Source organism: Centruroides vittatus, unplaced genomic scaffold (genome assembly GCF_030686945.1).
Source record: "Centruroides vittatus isolate TY-2023 unplaced genomic scaffold, ASM3068694v2 contig_875, whole genome shotgun sequence".
Lineage (NCBI taxonomy): Eukaryota > Metazoa > Arthropoda > Arachnida > Scorpiones > Buthidae > Centruroides > Centruroides vittatus.
Window position 1 is genome coordinate 3,334,870 of NW_027122567.1, and position 15,238 is coordinate 3,350,107.

At 27.5% G+C, this 15,238-nt stretch overlaps 1 protein-coding gene across 4 annotated transcripts in view; it reads left to right on the top strand.

Annotated features, from left to right (window-relative positions):
* The first annotated feature begins 487 nt into the window (after positions 1-487).
* Positions 488-15,238, top strand: part of LOC136983036 (regulating synaptic membrane exocytosis protein 2-like) — a 341,614-nt gene continuing 326,863 nt past the window's right edge. For all 4 annotated transcript variants that reach the window (XM_067279650.1, XM_067279651.1, XM_067279653.1 and 1 more), the window contains exon 1: positions 488-1,081. In XM_067279650.1, coding sequence (XP_067135751.1) covers positions 924-1,081 — 158 coding nt within the window. In that variant the 5' untranslated portion in view covers positions 488-923. The remainder of the gene's footprint in view (positions 1,082-15,238) is intronic.

A 15,238-nucleotide genomic window follows, 5' to 3' on the forward strand; every position in this document is an offset into this window, starting at 1 on the left:
TTGATAAAAACTTATTTATCTCGCCATCTACATAAATTATATTTTGAGTTATTTTCTTTTTAAATATACATATATGTTTTTTCCTTCTTTCCCCCTACCGCGTGAATAAATATGAAACGAGCGCTTCTCTACAAAAATCGCGAACTGCGCCGCAAAGTGACATTTACAGGGGAAACTGGCATTTATATATTGGCGTACAATCTTATTCTAAATATGTTTAGAATGCGTGATAATCAAAAAACGCCATTAAGGATTAAAACAGCGCGTTTTGTGCCCTTCTCGTAGTTTTTTTCTAATTAAAACCTTATTTAAGATAATTAAATTTATCACTTCAGTAGAGAAAAATATAATTTTTATATTAATAAACGACAAAGATATTCATAGAATTTGTTTTTAAATTGTGGACTTTATCGCTGACGTCAATGATATTCGTTTTGGTCGTTGGTCGATAGTATGACGTCATTTAACAATCCCTCCTTACTACGTCACAAACGAGGTATGGGTAAGCGATGTACATTCACAGCAGAAGGGGGAACAGCATCGGCCTTGTCGCCGGTAGCTGTGATGCGATTTTCCGGGTATGTGCTGTGCAACTGTTGGGGATTGTTTCTGTTATCTTCCCTAACTTACATGTTTCCCCCCAGAACCATTGAGAAAGACGTAGAAGTTGTTTGTGTCACGGTCGAAACGGATAATGGAATCTCACTGATGTCGTATGTGTGCTGGTGACTTCAATACAATTCAGTAATGGCGAATACAGCAAGATACGGCAGCCATCGCCTATCATCGCCTATCACAAAAGTCTGTTGTGTTACAGTATCGAGTTGCTACTATTAATTTATTCAGTTCTGACTCCAACGAATCGGTATACATCGGTTAGTGATTTTAGATGTGACGATAGGTCTTCCAAAGCATATAGCACAATGACGACGGAAAAAAAAGGACCAGGTATTGGACCGGTGGCTTCGATGGCACCACCCGTTCCAGATCTCAGCCATTTGACAGAGGAAGAAAGGAGAATAATAGAATCCGTTATGGCCAGACAGAAAGAGGAAGAGGATAAAGAAATGGAAATACTCAGGTAAATCGCAGATTTTTATATTATTTTACAAATGTATATTTTAAAAAAAATTGTAATTATCAAGACCGAGATTTGAAAAGTACTGCAGAATAATAATACATGTTCGGATTATCGAAAAGCAGTCGTTGGTAACTAACAATAAAACGTGGCTTATGTCATTTTAATCTTCCTCTTTCAATATCACTAGGATATAGATAATACTTTACAGCTTTCTTATATTGCGGATTACATTAAATTCTTAGGTCTAGAAAAATTCTCATTTTTCCCACTTAAATTTTAATTTTCGGTTATTATATTTTCCTCTTGTTTTCTAAGCTTATATTTCGGCTCTCTTTCCTAGTGATATTGATTAATGATGTTAATTAAGCGGTGAATTTTATGATTTTTTACTTTATTAATTACGTTAGATTTATTATTTCCGTACTTTTCTATATGTATGTAGATATATATGTTTACGTATATATTTATATATGTGTATATATATAACATTCAATTCTAACTTCATTCAATGCTAATTTATGACAAGCGTAAACTGTACGTATCTTTGACAATATCGATTTTTGAGAACTGCTATATGTCGCAGCAACACCACTGAAGCAATGTAGAGCAATGATCCTTTTCTACATTGCTTCAGTAAATAACTTATGAATAACAAATTTTGACATATGAATAACAATTTATCTGCCATTGAATCATTTCGGATAAATTAAAACAATTTGCTTTCATATTTTTAAAAGAATTATAAAGGAATAAAACTCGGTTGCAGTTTTTTTTAAAATTGTATTATTATTTTTATTTTTTTTTATAAACTTATTTAAAATCTGTACATAAATATACCATCCGTTCTATTGCTTTCAATAGACTCGAGTGATTTTTCTATTCGATTTTTAAGCGTTTAATGTTATTTAATTAAGGATAAATTGTATTCTATTATAATATTAAAAATTAATTTTTTATTAAATAAAATTAAGTTAAATTTTTTGTTTTTTATATATATATTAAAATGTGTAAACGGGTGATTCGGCTTACCTTTATTTTTATCTTGTTTTGTTATGTAATGAGCATATAAATTTAAGTGTGACCTTATATTATTTATATAAGAAAAATAAGGAGAATATTCTTACAATTGAGTATTCAAATATCAGAAAATTTGCATTATAACAGTATTAATTATCATATTAATAATTTCAATCGATCAAAGAATATATATTTTTTTTCTTTTTGAAAAGTTTTTTAGGAACGTGAATATCAAAACAATGCGAATAACACTTGTAAATATCTTCAGGTTTTTGCTTTGATATATTGCCAGTTGGAAAAGATCCTGTTTTGATTTTTCTCGGAGCCATTTTTTTGAATCTCCCTTCTAAACGGATTGAACAAACGACATTTATGACAACTGTTTATCATGCCAAAGTATACCAATTCTAAAAAATGAAATAAAAAAGAGGAAAAAATTTGAGATTTTACGTCTAGACAAAAGCATATTATCTTTAATGAGTACTAAAATGTTTTGAAACTTAAAATTGTTTTAATATATTTTGGAATTAAGCCAAATGTATATAATTCTAAAAAAAAAGAAAAAAATTTTATATATATTATTATTTTCTCAAGTCATTATCAGAAACAATGTTTATAAAATGTAAAGGGCGTAAAATGTATATATATATATATATTTTAATAAAAACGTTTATAAAATCAACAGAAATCTCGCTCAAATTAACAAATTTATAGCGGATTTAATGCATTCAAACGTTCTAACACGTAATTAAACTTAGTAATTAGTACTCGTACGAAAATTAAATTCGTTGTTTTAACTAAGAAAATGTTATTTGGCCTAACGAAAAATGAGATAAAGAACCTTTCTTCTTCTTTTTTTTTTGTGTGTTTCTTCATCCATAATCCCGATAGCCTGAAATTCGTTAGGTGTATATAGATGAAACGGAAATGAGTCTGTAAGTCTAGTATGGAGACTAAATAGGCCACGATCACATTTAATGAAAACAGAATACTGTTTAAAGAAAAATCTATTTAGAAATCCGGAAATGGGCCATCGGTTGTTACCACTTAGAAACTAGTTACTACTGTAGCTTTTGCAATTTCCGCCATCTTTTTTTTTTTTAGCGTATTGCTTTAATTAAACACACATACACTTTTTTTTTTTTTTTTTATTGGTTTTTAATGGTGAATTATTATATTTAAATTTTGTTTTTAATAATACGAACATTTTATAATTCTTTCTCCAATTCTACGGTTATTAACTTTAATTTTTAGTAAATGCAGTTAAAAAAAAATCGCACGATTTTGTGTGTTAATGGATTTTTTGAGGGAAAATGTTTCGTTTACAATTCAAATTTTATTTTATTTTTTCCTTCTTCTTATCGAAATATCGTGATTGAATTTTTGAAATTGTTACATTTAATAAACATTGTTTTTTTATTGTGTAGATCGAAAATGATTTTATTTATTGTGTTTTTCTTCATTTTTTTCCATACTTAAAAGATTTTTGTATTAAAAAACGTTTTTTAAAATAAATATTTCAATATTTTAAATCGAAAATTTGGATGTTAATCAAATTGAATTTATATTATTGTTTTTTCAAAAATCATTTATTTTATTTAAAAGATTTTTTTTTCCTTTATTCGTCCAAGGACAGAATATTGTGTCCTACAATCGAAATTATCGGGAATAGAATCGAGGAATGATGGGCATGATTTTTTTTTTCTTCTGGTCTTTCTAGTTTTGTGTAACTGCAGGCACGATGCTGTGACAACTGATTCGATCACATGACAAATGATTTGAATGGAACAAATTACCGTCTTTCAATCGACATCAAAAATATCCCCACAAATTAGTTTTTCCTTCTAACAATTTCACTGGCGATTTTTCAATTTTCTTTCTCAATAAAAAGCAAAAGAAAAAGAAAAAAAATCAATTAATATGAGAAAAATAATTACACCCATCTTAATCAGAGGACGAAAATAAATATGGAATTCTTCCTGGGAACAGCATTGTTTTATCTTTAATATGTAAAATATTATAATAGCAGAAGAAATACGTGTGGAGAAATACAGTTAATTCCTGTACTTAAAAAATAGAAAAGCTAATTTAAAGAGTATTTATGAATTAATTCAAAAATTAATTCATTTATTATAAGCAACAAGAATTAAAGAATTAATTTTTGCTTAAAAAAATTGAATGTATGGTTAAGAAATTAATTGAAAAATAATTTCTTAACTATATATTCAACTTTTAATAAGTGCTTATAATAATAGTAATAATAATAATAATAATAAGCGGGAATGTCTAGTTAACAAGTATTTATGAACTATCTTAGATATGTATTTAAGAAATAGAATGTTTAGTTAAGGAGGTATTTAATTAAGAATTAATTTTTATACTTATTATAGATTACTGATTTCAGGCAAATTTATTATTAAAGTTTAGGCCTAGAGAGAAATATTTATAAATTTCTTAGGCTTCATTTAAGAAATGAATGTCTAGTTAAGAGAATATTAATAGATAATATTTAGACATGTAAACTTTCCTTTATTATTCCCATTAAATTAATAGATTTATGTTTAAAAAATAAATACCAGGCCTAATAATATATGAATAGTTAGTATAATATAGTGTTTATCTAATGTTTATGCTCATAGATAAATACTATATTAAATTAAAAAGGAATTTTAATTTAATGTAAAGGAATTGTATTTTTAAAATCTAGATATTTTTCAGGGATTATGTTACATTAAAGGTGTTTTAATTTGAAATTGTGTAATTTCCTTTCCTGTGTATAGCAAGTCCTAGTTCACAAGAAAGTCCAGAGAGGACAAAGGCATAATATAGATTTTTTTTCTTTTTACTTTTATTTATTCTTGCATATTCTAATTTGTATTCTATTCTAATATGTAAACTGGTAAATTAAGAAATAGTTTGTCTTAGAAAAAGTAGGTGAAATATAAATATGGAATATAACTATATATATTTAAACTATATAAAGTTTTCTAATATATAGTTTAGATAATTATGAGATATTTAAATCACCAAAACCGAAACTTGAAATTATTAAACGGATCATTATAAATTTAATTGGATAAAATGTTAGTAGGTGGGTGATTGCATTAATAGATTGTTTACCTTGTTTGCTAGACAGATTCTAGATAAATCACCCACGCATTACCCTCATGTAATGTATTTCATGCAGTGGAGTTACCAATTTCGTGGCACTAACGAACTTAGCAGCCAATGTATCTCCAAAATACGGATAATTTATTTCTTAATTATCTAAAGACGAGAAAATATGCATTATAAATTTTATTTTGTTTTAAAAAATATATTTAATTAAAAAAAAATACATCAACAAAGATAAAGATTCAAGCGGTAATAAATATCGTAGTTTAGTAAAAATTCAATATATAAAAATCGATGAGACCAAAAATCTATTACGGCAATAGAATTAATAATAAATTTGCTTAAAACGAGAAATGGCATAAAATTAAGCAATGTTTTTCGATATTTCTATTATAGTTTAATATTTAAAAACGAATCAAATTTAACGACGATAATGCTTTTAAAAATTGTAATATATTAGAATTAAATTGGTCGTTTTTATCGAAATTAAATATAGGGCCTAACGATCGATTTAAAATGCTGCTCTTCTATAAAAATCTGCTGCATAATTAACTATGTAGAGGATTAAAAAACAAAAAAAAAAAAAAAAGTCGTATGTTTATTCATAATGATGTTGCAGACGTCAGTTAAACCACCGCATTCCTACAATTGCACTTCATTCAATCAATATGTTCTTTATGTAATATAAAATGTTTCATTTATATTCCAGACTTAAATTATTCTGTTCTTAACAAGAAATGGTGAAAATAATTGCTTCGATTTACCCAGTCGAAATTAAATGTAAGTCTGTTTGACTTCTACAACACATCGGTATGCTCTAACATCCTTTTTTTTTTACGAATGTTAGATTCATGCAAAGGTCGTCCATTTAAAGTGTCAGGCAAAAATCGTTCTTTGGAAACGTTCGTGATCTTTTTCTCCAACAATTAACTATCCGTAAAGGAATTTAATCACATCAGTAGATAAATTGTTGTTTAAAAAGGTAAATCGAAAATGTTTAAATTAATTATTAAAGATCAAAAATGAAAAAAGTGTAGCTCGAATTTTCCGCATTGGTTTGAGATTTACTGGGCCTACATATTTCCGCAGTAGATAGAATGAGGATCTAAACTTTCTTTTTTTTTTCTTTTGGTGATTAAACTTAAATATGGCTGAAAGTAATCGATTCTTCTATTGCCCGGGATTCATTCTTATTCTACGTGACACCGGCGTGTTAGTGATGCAGAAAAATATGTCCATTGCTAGCTGTTTTGGTAAAATCTATCGATATCTCTTCCCGGAAGCGTCAATATCAGCGTGTTAATTAACATTCTCACTTTTAAATGGGATGTATTTAAGTTAAAGATATAATTTAAAATATAAAAATTCATAAGAGAGCGTTGTCTAGATTAATTTTATCTGGCTTTCTTCAATAGAACCTTTAGACTGATGAATTGAGGAAAGTAGACTTAGTCACAATGGTAAGAAAGTATCGGATTTTACTTACGTAAAAAATTCATGTTTAATATAAAAATTCGCGAGTTTGGCCAAGAAAATTCATTTCCCCATTACTCTAGCGATGTAAAAAAAAGGAGTAAAATGGTATTTACAGCTTCCAACTGTTGCAAATAGGGTTTAAGAGTCTGACGAAAAGACATTTCCAATATATTCGGCTGCTTCTCGATAAAGATGTCTTTGGTAATTAATTACGAAACAGCAATTTCTGGACCTCTAGTAGACAGACGCAGTGTCACCTGCAGAAGTAATGAAACGACAGCCAGTCTAAAAGTGTTGTTAAGTTGATCGCTGCCGACATTCCCATAGTGAAATCAATAGGACCAACATCACAGAGTAGCTGCCTTTCGGGTCGAGATGCTCCACTTCCAAATACCGCCAACCTAACAGTAAGTTAGAATGCTTTGCTTGTTTTTTTTAATTATGCACATTATGTTTAAACGGGAAGGGAATTATGCTCATTTGAATTCTTTTCTAAAGAATTTTTTTTCTACATATTTATCGGGTGATTATTTTTCTATTGGCGTTGATGGTAGTTCTTTCCAGATGATTACAGTGCCATAGTTTGCTTCATCAAATATTACGGAATTTAAACACGCAAATGATAGAGGAGAGGGGGAAAAAACTTGGTTCGGAGTTGAAGCTTCACTAGTAATTAAGTACGTGTAGTAGGAATTTTATTCTAGATGTTGAAGAAATTTTACGACTGTAATAACTATTAATATTTTAATATTAACTCTGAATTTCAATAAACTTAGAAATGTTTTTAAAGATGAATTAGTTCATAAATAATTTTCGAAAAGATATTAAAAATTTGGCAAATTTAATGCATATAAATAGCGTTAATCGATTCGTTTTTTTAATTTTTTTTTATTGTTTTATAAATTTACAAAAGTGTTTGTTTATGTTTACTCTAAAACTTAAATAAAATTATCGCATCAACATTCTCCCTTAACTTTTTATTTTTTGGCTAAAGTAAAAATTCTTTAAATATAAATGCCAATTAAATATATATATATATATATGGAAAAACTTTTAATTAAATCTACTTTTAACTGGCGAGTAATTTTAGTTATGCTATCTACAGATATAGCTACAATTGTAGCAAACTTTTCTATAATTGATTAGGGAGTACAATAATCATTCTATATCTAGAAGAAAGGACATTACATTGAAGAGCATTAACATAATAAATTACAAAATGTGAACGGAATATGGAAATGTCTGTATGATGAAAGAGTATCAGAAGTTCGGATTTAATATAGCTTCTAAAATATGAATATCATTTTGAGTCTAAGGTTTTTAGAGCTTTCGTTTAAGCTGAAAGACTGCCTATATACACAATGTTATTTACGTTTCTGATCGTTATTGGGCTGCAATTTTCAAATTCCAGACCTATAAATTTTCACTGTCTTATCTGTATGTCTGTCTGTCTGTCCTTCCTTAATCTCGAAAACGGAATTAAATGGATGAAAATCTAGACCAGATGAAACATAATTGGCCTCCTGCCTCTAACTGTATACGAGCTCATGGTTTGGACCAGAAGTCATATTCAATTATTTCAATTTAAAAATTTTCTCCAGGACGGAGTTAGATAGATGACCACACGACTATTGTTAACAGGAAAAGTATGATGTACAGGGGCAAGACACTATTAAAATCAAATCCTATATTTTAAATTAAATAAATTAAAACTACAATTAAAAATTGTAGCCCGGCATTCTGGCGATGTCACAATAAATAATTGCTCGTTATTCATACTTTCTTTTCTTACAACATAAAATGAAACCGAAAGGCATAAACTTAATTGAAAGATGAAGAATTGAGAAGAAGTATTTATTTATTTTCAATTCCATTCGATGCTATATCAGTCCCCCCCATAAATTGGAGAATTTGGAAAATGTAATCTCTATGTTCTAATTTAAAAAAAAAATTATAAAAATTCAGGATTTAATTCCTTTGCCATCAATAATTAGGTAAGATCATCGGTCTTTGACTTATTTCTTCAAAATTTTAATTTGATTAAAATGTGAATAAAATAATAAAAAGTATTATATAAATTTCATATATATATATATGTAATTTTTTACTGTATAAAACATAAGAAAACTTTCTGACGTTAACATTTTATATCACTTTAATTTAATGATTTGAACTTTCATCCAAGTTAATTCACTCGCGAATAAATTTAATTATTCAGATATAAGTTACTTCTATTGTGTATTAAAACATTTTATAATATTATGTAAGATATAAACTTGAGATCATTCAGAATATCTAGTTACTAGCTATAGACTTGTTTGGTGCAAATTTCAAGTAGAATTGAGTCTAGAAGATGGAGTCTGGTCATTTTGAATAGATGAGATTTAGTGAAATTTTTGATCTTTGGCCAAAATTTACACTTAACTGAATTTATAAAGGTGTTGCGTCCACATTACAAACGAATTGGACCGCTACTGTTAAAGAGCTTTGATAAAATAATCTGAAAGCAATAAAAATACATTAAGGTGATGATAATGTATTAAAGTTACAATAAAATATATCAGAGAGTTATCATATCTCTCTTTATTTATATATATATTCAACTTACTGCTAGACTCTTAATTTTGTGAACATTTATGAATGTGTTCTAGCAGTTTTTTCTTTTATTTTTTACTTTTTTATTTTTACCTCAAAAATATGGGTTAGCGTTTATAGAATATACAGTGAATTAAGAGAAGTCTTTATAAAATATTAAATTTATTCTTACAACACTGTTTCTCTAATTCAATTCTGGCATGAAATTTATGTAAATTTATTTCCATAAAAATAAAAATAAGAAAAACAAAATAATGTATAAAATATATTTAAAATTATATATATACATATAATATGAATATATTTATGTAATTCTATAAAATAAATATTATAATTTTTTTACACTATTTAAAAAATTTGTTTTATGTAACATTGTTGATAATAATAACAATAATAATAATAATAATTATTATTATTATATATAGCTTATACACATCTTAAATTAGTTTTTAAATTTTTTTTTTAGCTTAAAAAATAATTATTAACTGTAATTGAATTTCGAAAACATTCTTGAACTATAAATTATATAAGTTTTTTTGAATGATTTATGTTTAAATAACTTAATAAAGTGTAAGAAAAAGAATAACTGTTGTAAGCTAGTCAGATTAATAATAGAAAAACTAGAAAATTTTATTTGATGATTAATTTACTTTAAATGCCGAAATTTCCAATATCTTAATTTTATTTTTTCCTCATCCCGTATATTAATATGAGATGACCTACATACTTTGCTTAGTGGAGCAAGAAATTCTCAAATTTATTTATTTATAATTTTATGAGGAGAAAAAATGCATGCAGTAAAAAATTAAGTATAAGTTTTTAATAATAAAAAAAATTATAAAATGGTTTTTTAATAATAAAAAAATAATAATTTTTTTAAATACTACTAAGCTGAATGTATTTGAAAAATAAGTAAACGAATAAGATAATTTTAAGCTGTTATCAGTGTGACTAATAATAAAATTTTAGAAAAAAAAAATGATAATTAATATTAAAGTTATAAAGGTCTATACTTGAGGGTAAAGGATATAGAGTTGATTTATAATTTGAATTAAAGATTGTGTATTTTTTTTAAATATGATTTTTATAAGAATATGTAACTTTATATAATTAAAATTTCGTGTTTGTTAGTGTAATTTACAAAGTATTATATCAAAAAACATTGCTAAATTTATAAAATATGCCACATTCGATCCGGTATAGTTGACTCGGAATCGGATTGGTTTGCGACAACAACAACAACGTATGATGCACTTTGACATTCTAGGATTATTTTAACGTTAAATTGTCACGAATGGTTATTGTCGTTGCTTTATTATTATTTTGCTTAAATGATGTGATTTAATTTGCTTTTATTAAGAAAACAAAATCGTTTTCTACAATTTAATTAAAATTAGAATTTTATTACTTTTATTCTCTGTTTAATTATTTAAAGACTAGTTTCATGTATATATGATCTATAATTTAGAAAAAAAATATATAATAATGTAGTTAATAATACGACTAAACGATTTTGAAATTAAAAAAAAAAATGTTATATTCTTAAAATATATGTTTTTATAGTTTTATATATATATATATTATAAATTTCTATATTTGTCATATTATTTGTTTTTAAAGTTACGACATTTCACTGACATTTTAAATAAAATATTCCATTCTATTTAATGATTTGATGAATGGTTCTTATAAGGTACTATTGTCAATCAACTTTCACAACTGTGAAACACCCTTCAGATAAATACGCGAGACATTCTAATTTTACACGCAATACAGTAATTATCAAGAAGAAGATAATTATTTCAAAGTAACTCATCAATTAAATATTTAATCTTTGATCAAGGATCCATTTTCAAGAAAAGTCTCTTCAAAATTTATTTGTCTTAAAATTATTCTCCCTTTTCTCCTGTGGATATAAGAATAAAACTATTTTTATAACAGGCGAAAGTAGATTAGTTTCAGTTATCGAAAAAATTTGCTAAAATAATTTCCTGTGTTAAAAAAAAATGATCGAGTAAAGAAAGAATTCTAATGCAAGTGCCAAAAAGAGCTTTTTTCGGAACCAATTCACCATATCAAATGAAAGTTTTATTTTATTTTTTTCCTCCGTTAGTTTATCCTCCGTTTCGATTTAAGATGGCGTACGGACCACGCATTAATAATCCCGATTTATGTGCCAAGTTTTCTTTCAAAAATTAAAGTTAAGTGAACTTAAAAGAATTCAATGGGCTGGCATTTTTATTTGTTGTTTTGCGTTGAATTACTATGCTTAAAATCGAATGCATATTTTATGCATTATCTTGATGCGTATGTATATTTCAGACCATGAGTGTGCATTGTTTGAGCTATACGAATCGCCGCCATGTTTTATTCAAATCTGTTGAGGTTTAAACAACCTAAGTCGGAATTTAAAAATTGTAAATGGACTTTTAAGAAATAAATAAGTAAAATGAAAAAAACCAAACGATTATTTTTTGATTTTTCTTCTTAATTTTAAGGAAAAATTCTGAAGATTTTGCGAGATAGACGAATAAGATGATGATGCAGCAAAGTATGCAATTTTCCTCAATAAATCAATATACGATCTCGGATGAATTAAAATACATATATTATTCAATACGTTAAAACAGAAAATAACCAATTTCTGTTTATTCTGACGTAATTTTAATTTCATTTTCTTCGATTAATTCGCGATATTTTGTTATTTGGAATCTTCGTTACGTTAATTAATATTTACAATACATTTATGCCGATTGACACAAACCAGACCTTTCTTCGACTGAATATAATATTAGAATAATGTTATATCCGATATATTTATATCAACGTATGCCTAATCGTCCACTTCCCAAAAATATTAAATTATGATCTACATTAAAATTGAGCAGAGAATTTACCTCATCAAACTTTATGTTGGCTAATACTGTAGTCGGCCTCATCCATATTGTCAGATAATGGAAGTGGTCCAACTGCATCTGAGTAACCATGACAACCAGATCCCGAAGAATCGTGATCAGAATGAGGACCACAGATGATTCCATCGGTCAGATATTAACGATCATAGTTTGCAGAAAGAGAGAGAGAAGGAAAGGGGAAAAAAACCTTAAAGAAAATTGTTCTACGGAGAAATCCTTTTTAGATGATAATTATACTGCTCTGATACCATTCGCTTAGATAGAAAATTTTATCTGGTCTGTTAATGACGTATTTGATTCGATCAAATCCCCGAATTGACTAAAGTTCCTAATCTTCTTTGTGATTTTTGTATTTATATCCCGATAAACAGGATACGGTAGGCCTATCTATAATTGACGGCACGTAACGCCCGACATAACTTAGTTAATATTGAAATATTAATAAAGACACGAAACTGTAATCGGATAATGTTTAAATACAATTTATTTACCTGAATTGATCTGGAATAGTTTCGATTTTCCTTAGATGCTTCCGTCAATCGATTTTCCCCGATTACGTAGTGAAGCTGTCGTTGCAGAATTTTCGTTTTATTTTGTATATTCAGCCAGACTTCCTTATTATAACATAATTAAGAACGAGTTTTATCGATAATTAAAATTATCCGGGATCTAAATTTAAGTCTAGTGTATCGCGTCGATTATAAACACAACAGTCTGACGTAATTCGCCGTGGAAAATAATGCCGAAGCTTGGGCGTAAAATCTGTCTTTAAATATTTTATTAAGTCCTAGTTTAGAATTATTATTATATCACTTGTTAATATCTGTACCAGAATATTATCCCGATTTCTTTATTTTGTTACACTTCAAAGCATTTATTATTTCGTCGAACTTAAAAGGCCTAACGTGTAGACAGCTTTGTTTTTAGTCGATGCAGTCGTATTTTACCCATAAAACTTACATTAAATCCAGTTTAAAAAGACTATATAAGACACAGAAGTTACAGGTCTACTGTTATAAATTTAATAGATAGGAAACTCATTACGTATTTATTAAATATCTACGATAGGAGTAAATTTTAAAATCGACATAAATCTGTACATAATTACAATTTAGTTCCACTTCGAGTTTAATAAATAACTATTTTATAAATATTTAATAACGTTTTTAAGAAGGAATATATTTTAAGTTCAACATAAATCTAACAAATTACAGATTTAGGTCTACTTAAACCAAAATGATTGGCTTCCTATCCTAATCAACTACAATGATACTAATATAAAGGAGTTATTAATATAAGTTTTGTTATATTTTTCTTTGCAGTTCTGATTTAATTAAAGTTTAATTAACTACTTATAAATCATTATTTGTATCAAGATTGATGTGTAAGCTACTTTAATAAAGAACACGGAGCGATGCCTTAATGCTACTCGACGTTTAGAATCGCGGGTGAAGGCCATGTTTACGGGTTCTCACTGACGTATTTTTTTAAACTCTTTCCTATATGACATCATGGTAAATTCCCAGCGGTCATTCGTTTACGTATGACCAGAAATCTACATGCAGTACACATCCTATACTCATGCAGGCCAATTTTTGTATACAGTTAGTGTGGGGATTTTATCTGAATACAGCGTGCACGTGCAGTTTGCGTGACAATTCACGCACGGGTTCCAGCATTGCAGTTACTCTTTGGAACAAATAGTAAGAGACGACGCTACCAATACCGAACAATACAACAGAATATGTTTATCCAAATAAAATTTCTTATACAGTATGATCCCACTACCTTTATAAATAATAAAATTATCGATTGCAAATAATAATGGAATTATGAATCATGAATTATAATAATAATAAACAATGGAAAAATCTATTTCTCTCGAAAAATGGAACAATAAATTAATAATTGCTCACGAAATATACGTTTAAAAATTGATTAGGTTTATGTATTTCAGCATTAAGTGAAAGCGAGAAGGTAGTTTTTAGATTTCTTTTTTTTTTTTTATTGATTTTGAGCTGATATAATTTAATTAAATTCACTTTATAATTTTATTTTAAGATTAAATAATATGGGAATTCGATTATTTAGGGATATATTTAAATAATATAAACAAAAATAGGCCGTTTTCGGTAAAGCGACCTTCAGTGTTTCGTAGATATTGATTGATGTTCTTGGCGGCATTTTACGGAGATGAAAATATATCCGCTATATCCTATAGAATATTGATGTCAGAATTATCGAAGAGAGAATAAAAATCTCGTTAATTTAGTAACGATAATTTTTTATCGTCGAATTTAGTAATAAACAGACAATACGAATATAATATAATTTTTTAAAAAAGGGGAAACATTTGAATAAAAATTACTTCGCCTCCTACATCTTCCAAATATGGAAAGACGTGGGAGGATGTGTTGTACAGGTGTGAGGAATTACATGTTCAGGATGCTTCTGCAGTCGCAGAATTGAGCTCTACAGTACTTTTGTATCCGTTGGTTGCTTATCACCATAGCAACGGGGACTGTGGAACGAGAAAATACAGTCGTTTTCGCACAGCCACCAAAAGTTAATATAGCATCTAGTTATTTGTTTTAATGATTATAGGTTGTTTTAACATTTAAACAATTTTTCACGAACTTAATTAGGAAAATTCTGCTAAAATAGTTCTTTTCTTTTTTGTGTGTGTTACGTAAGAAAATTTAGAGATTTACTACATAACCTAACTATGTGTAGTCTTGACCTTTAAGAATGGAAAGTGGGATGAAATCTATGTACTCAGAGGAAAAAAAGTGGTATAAAAAAACCAAAATTCAAATATCAACGTTTACGGAATAGTAAAGTATTTTTGTATTAGTTGAATATCGATCAGTCGCTTTTGTTTTATTTATTTTTTTACTTCTGTAAACCAAAAATCGCCAATAAAGATGGCGGGCGAATATCAAATGACCATTAAAGATGGCCGATGAATAAAAATTTTTCCAGGTTACGTGTTTTGAATATATGTTTCAATTTTACGTAAAAAATGAAGTTATTATAGTGT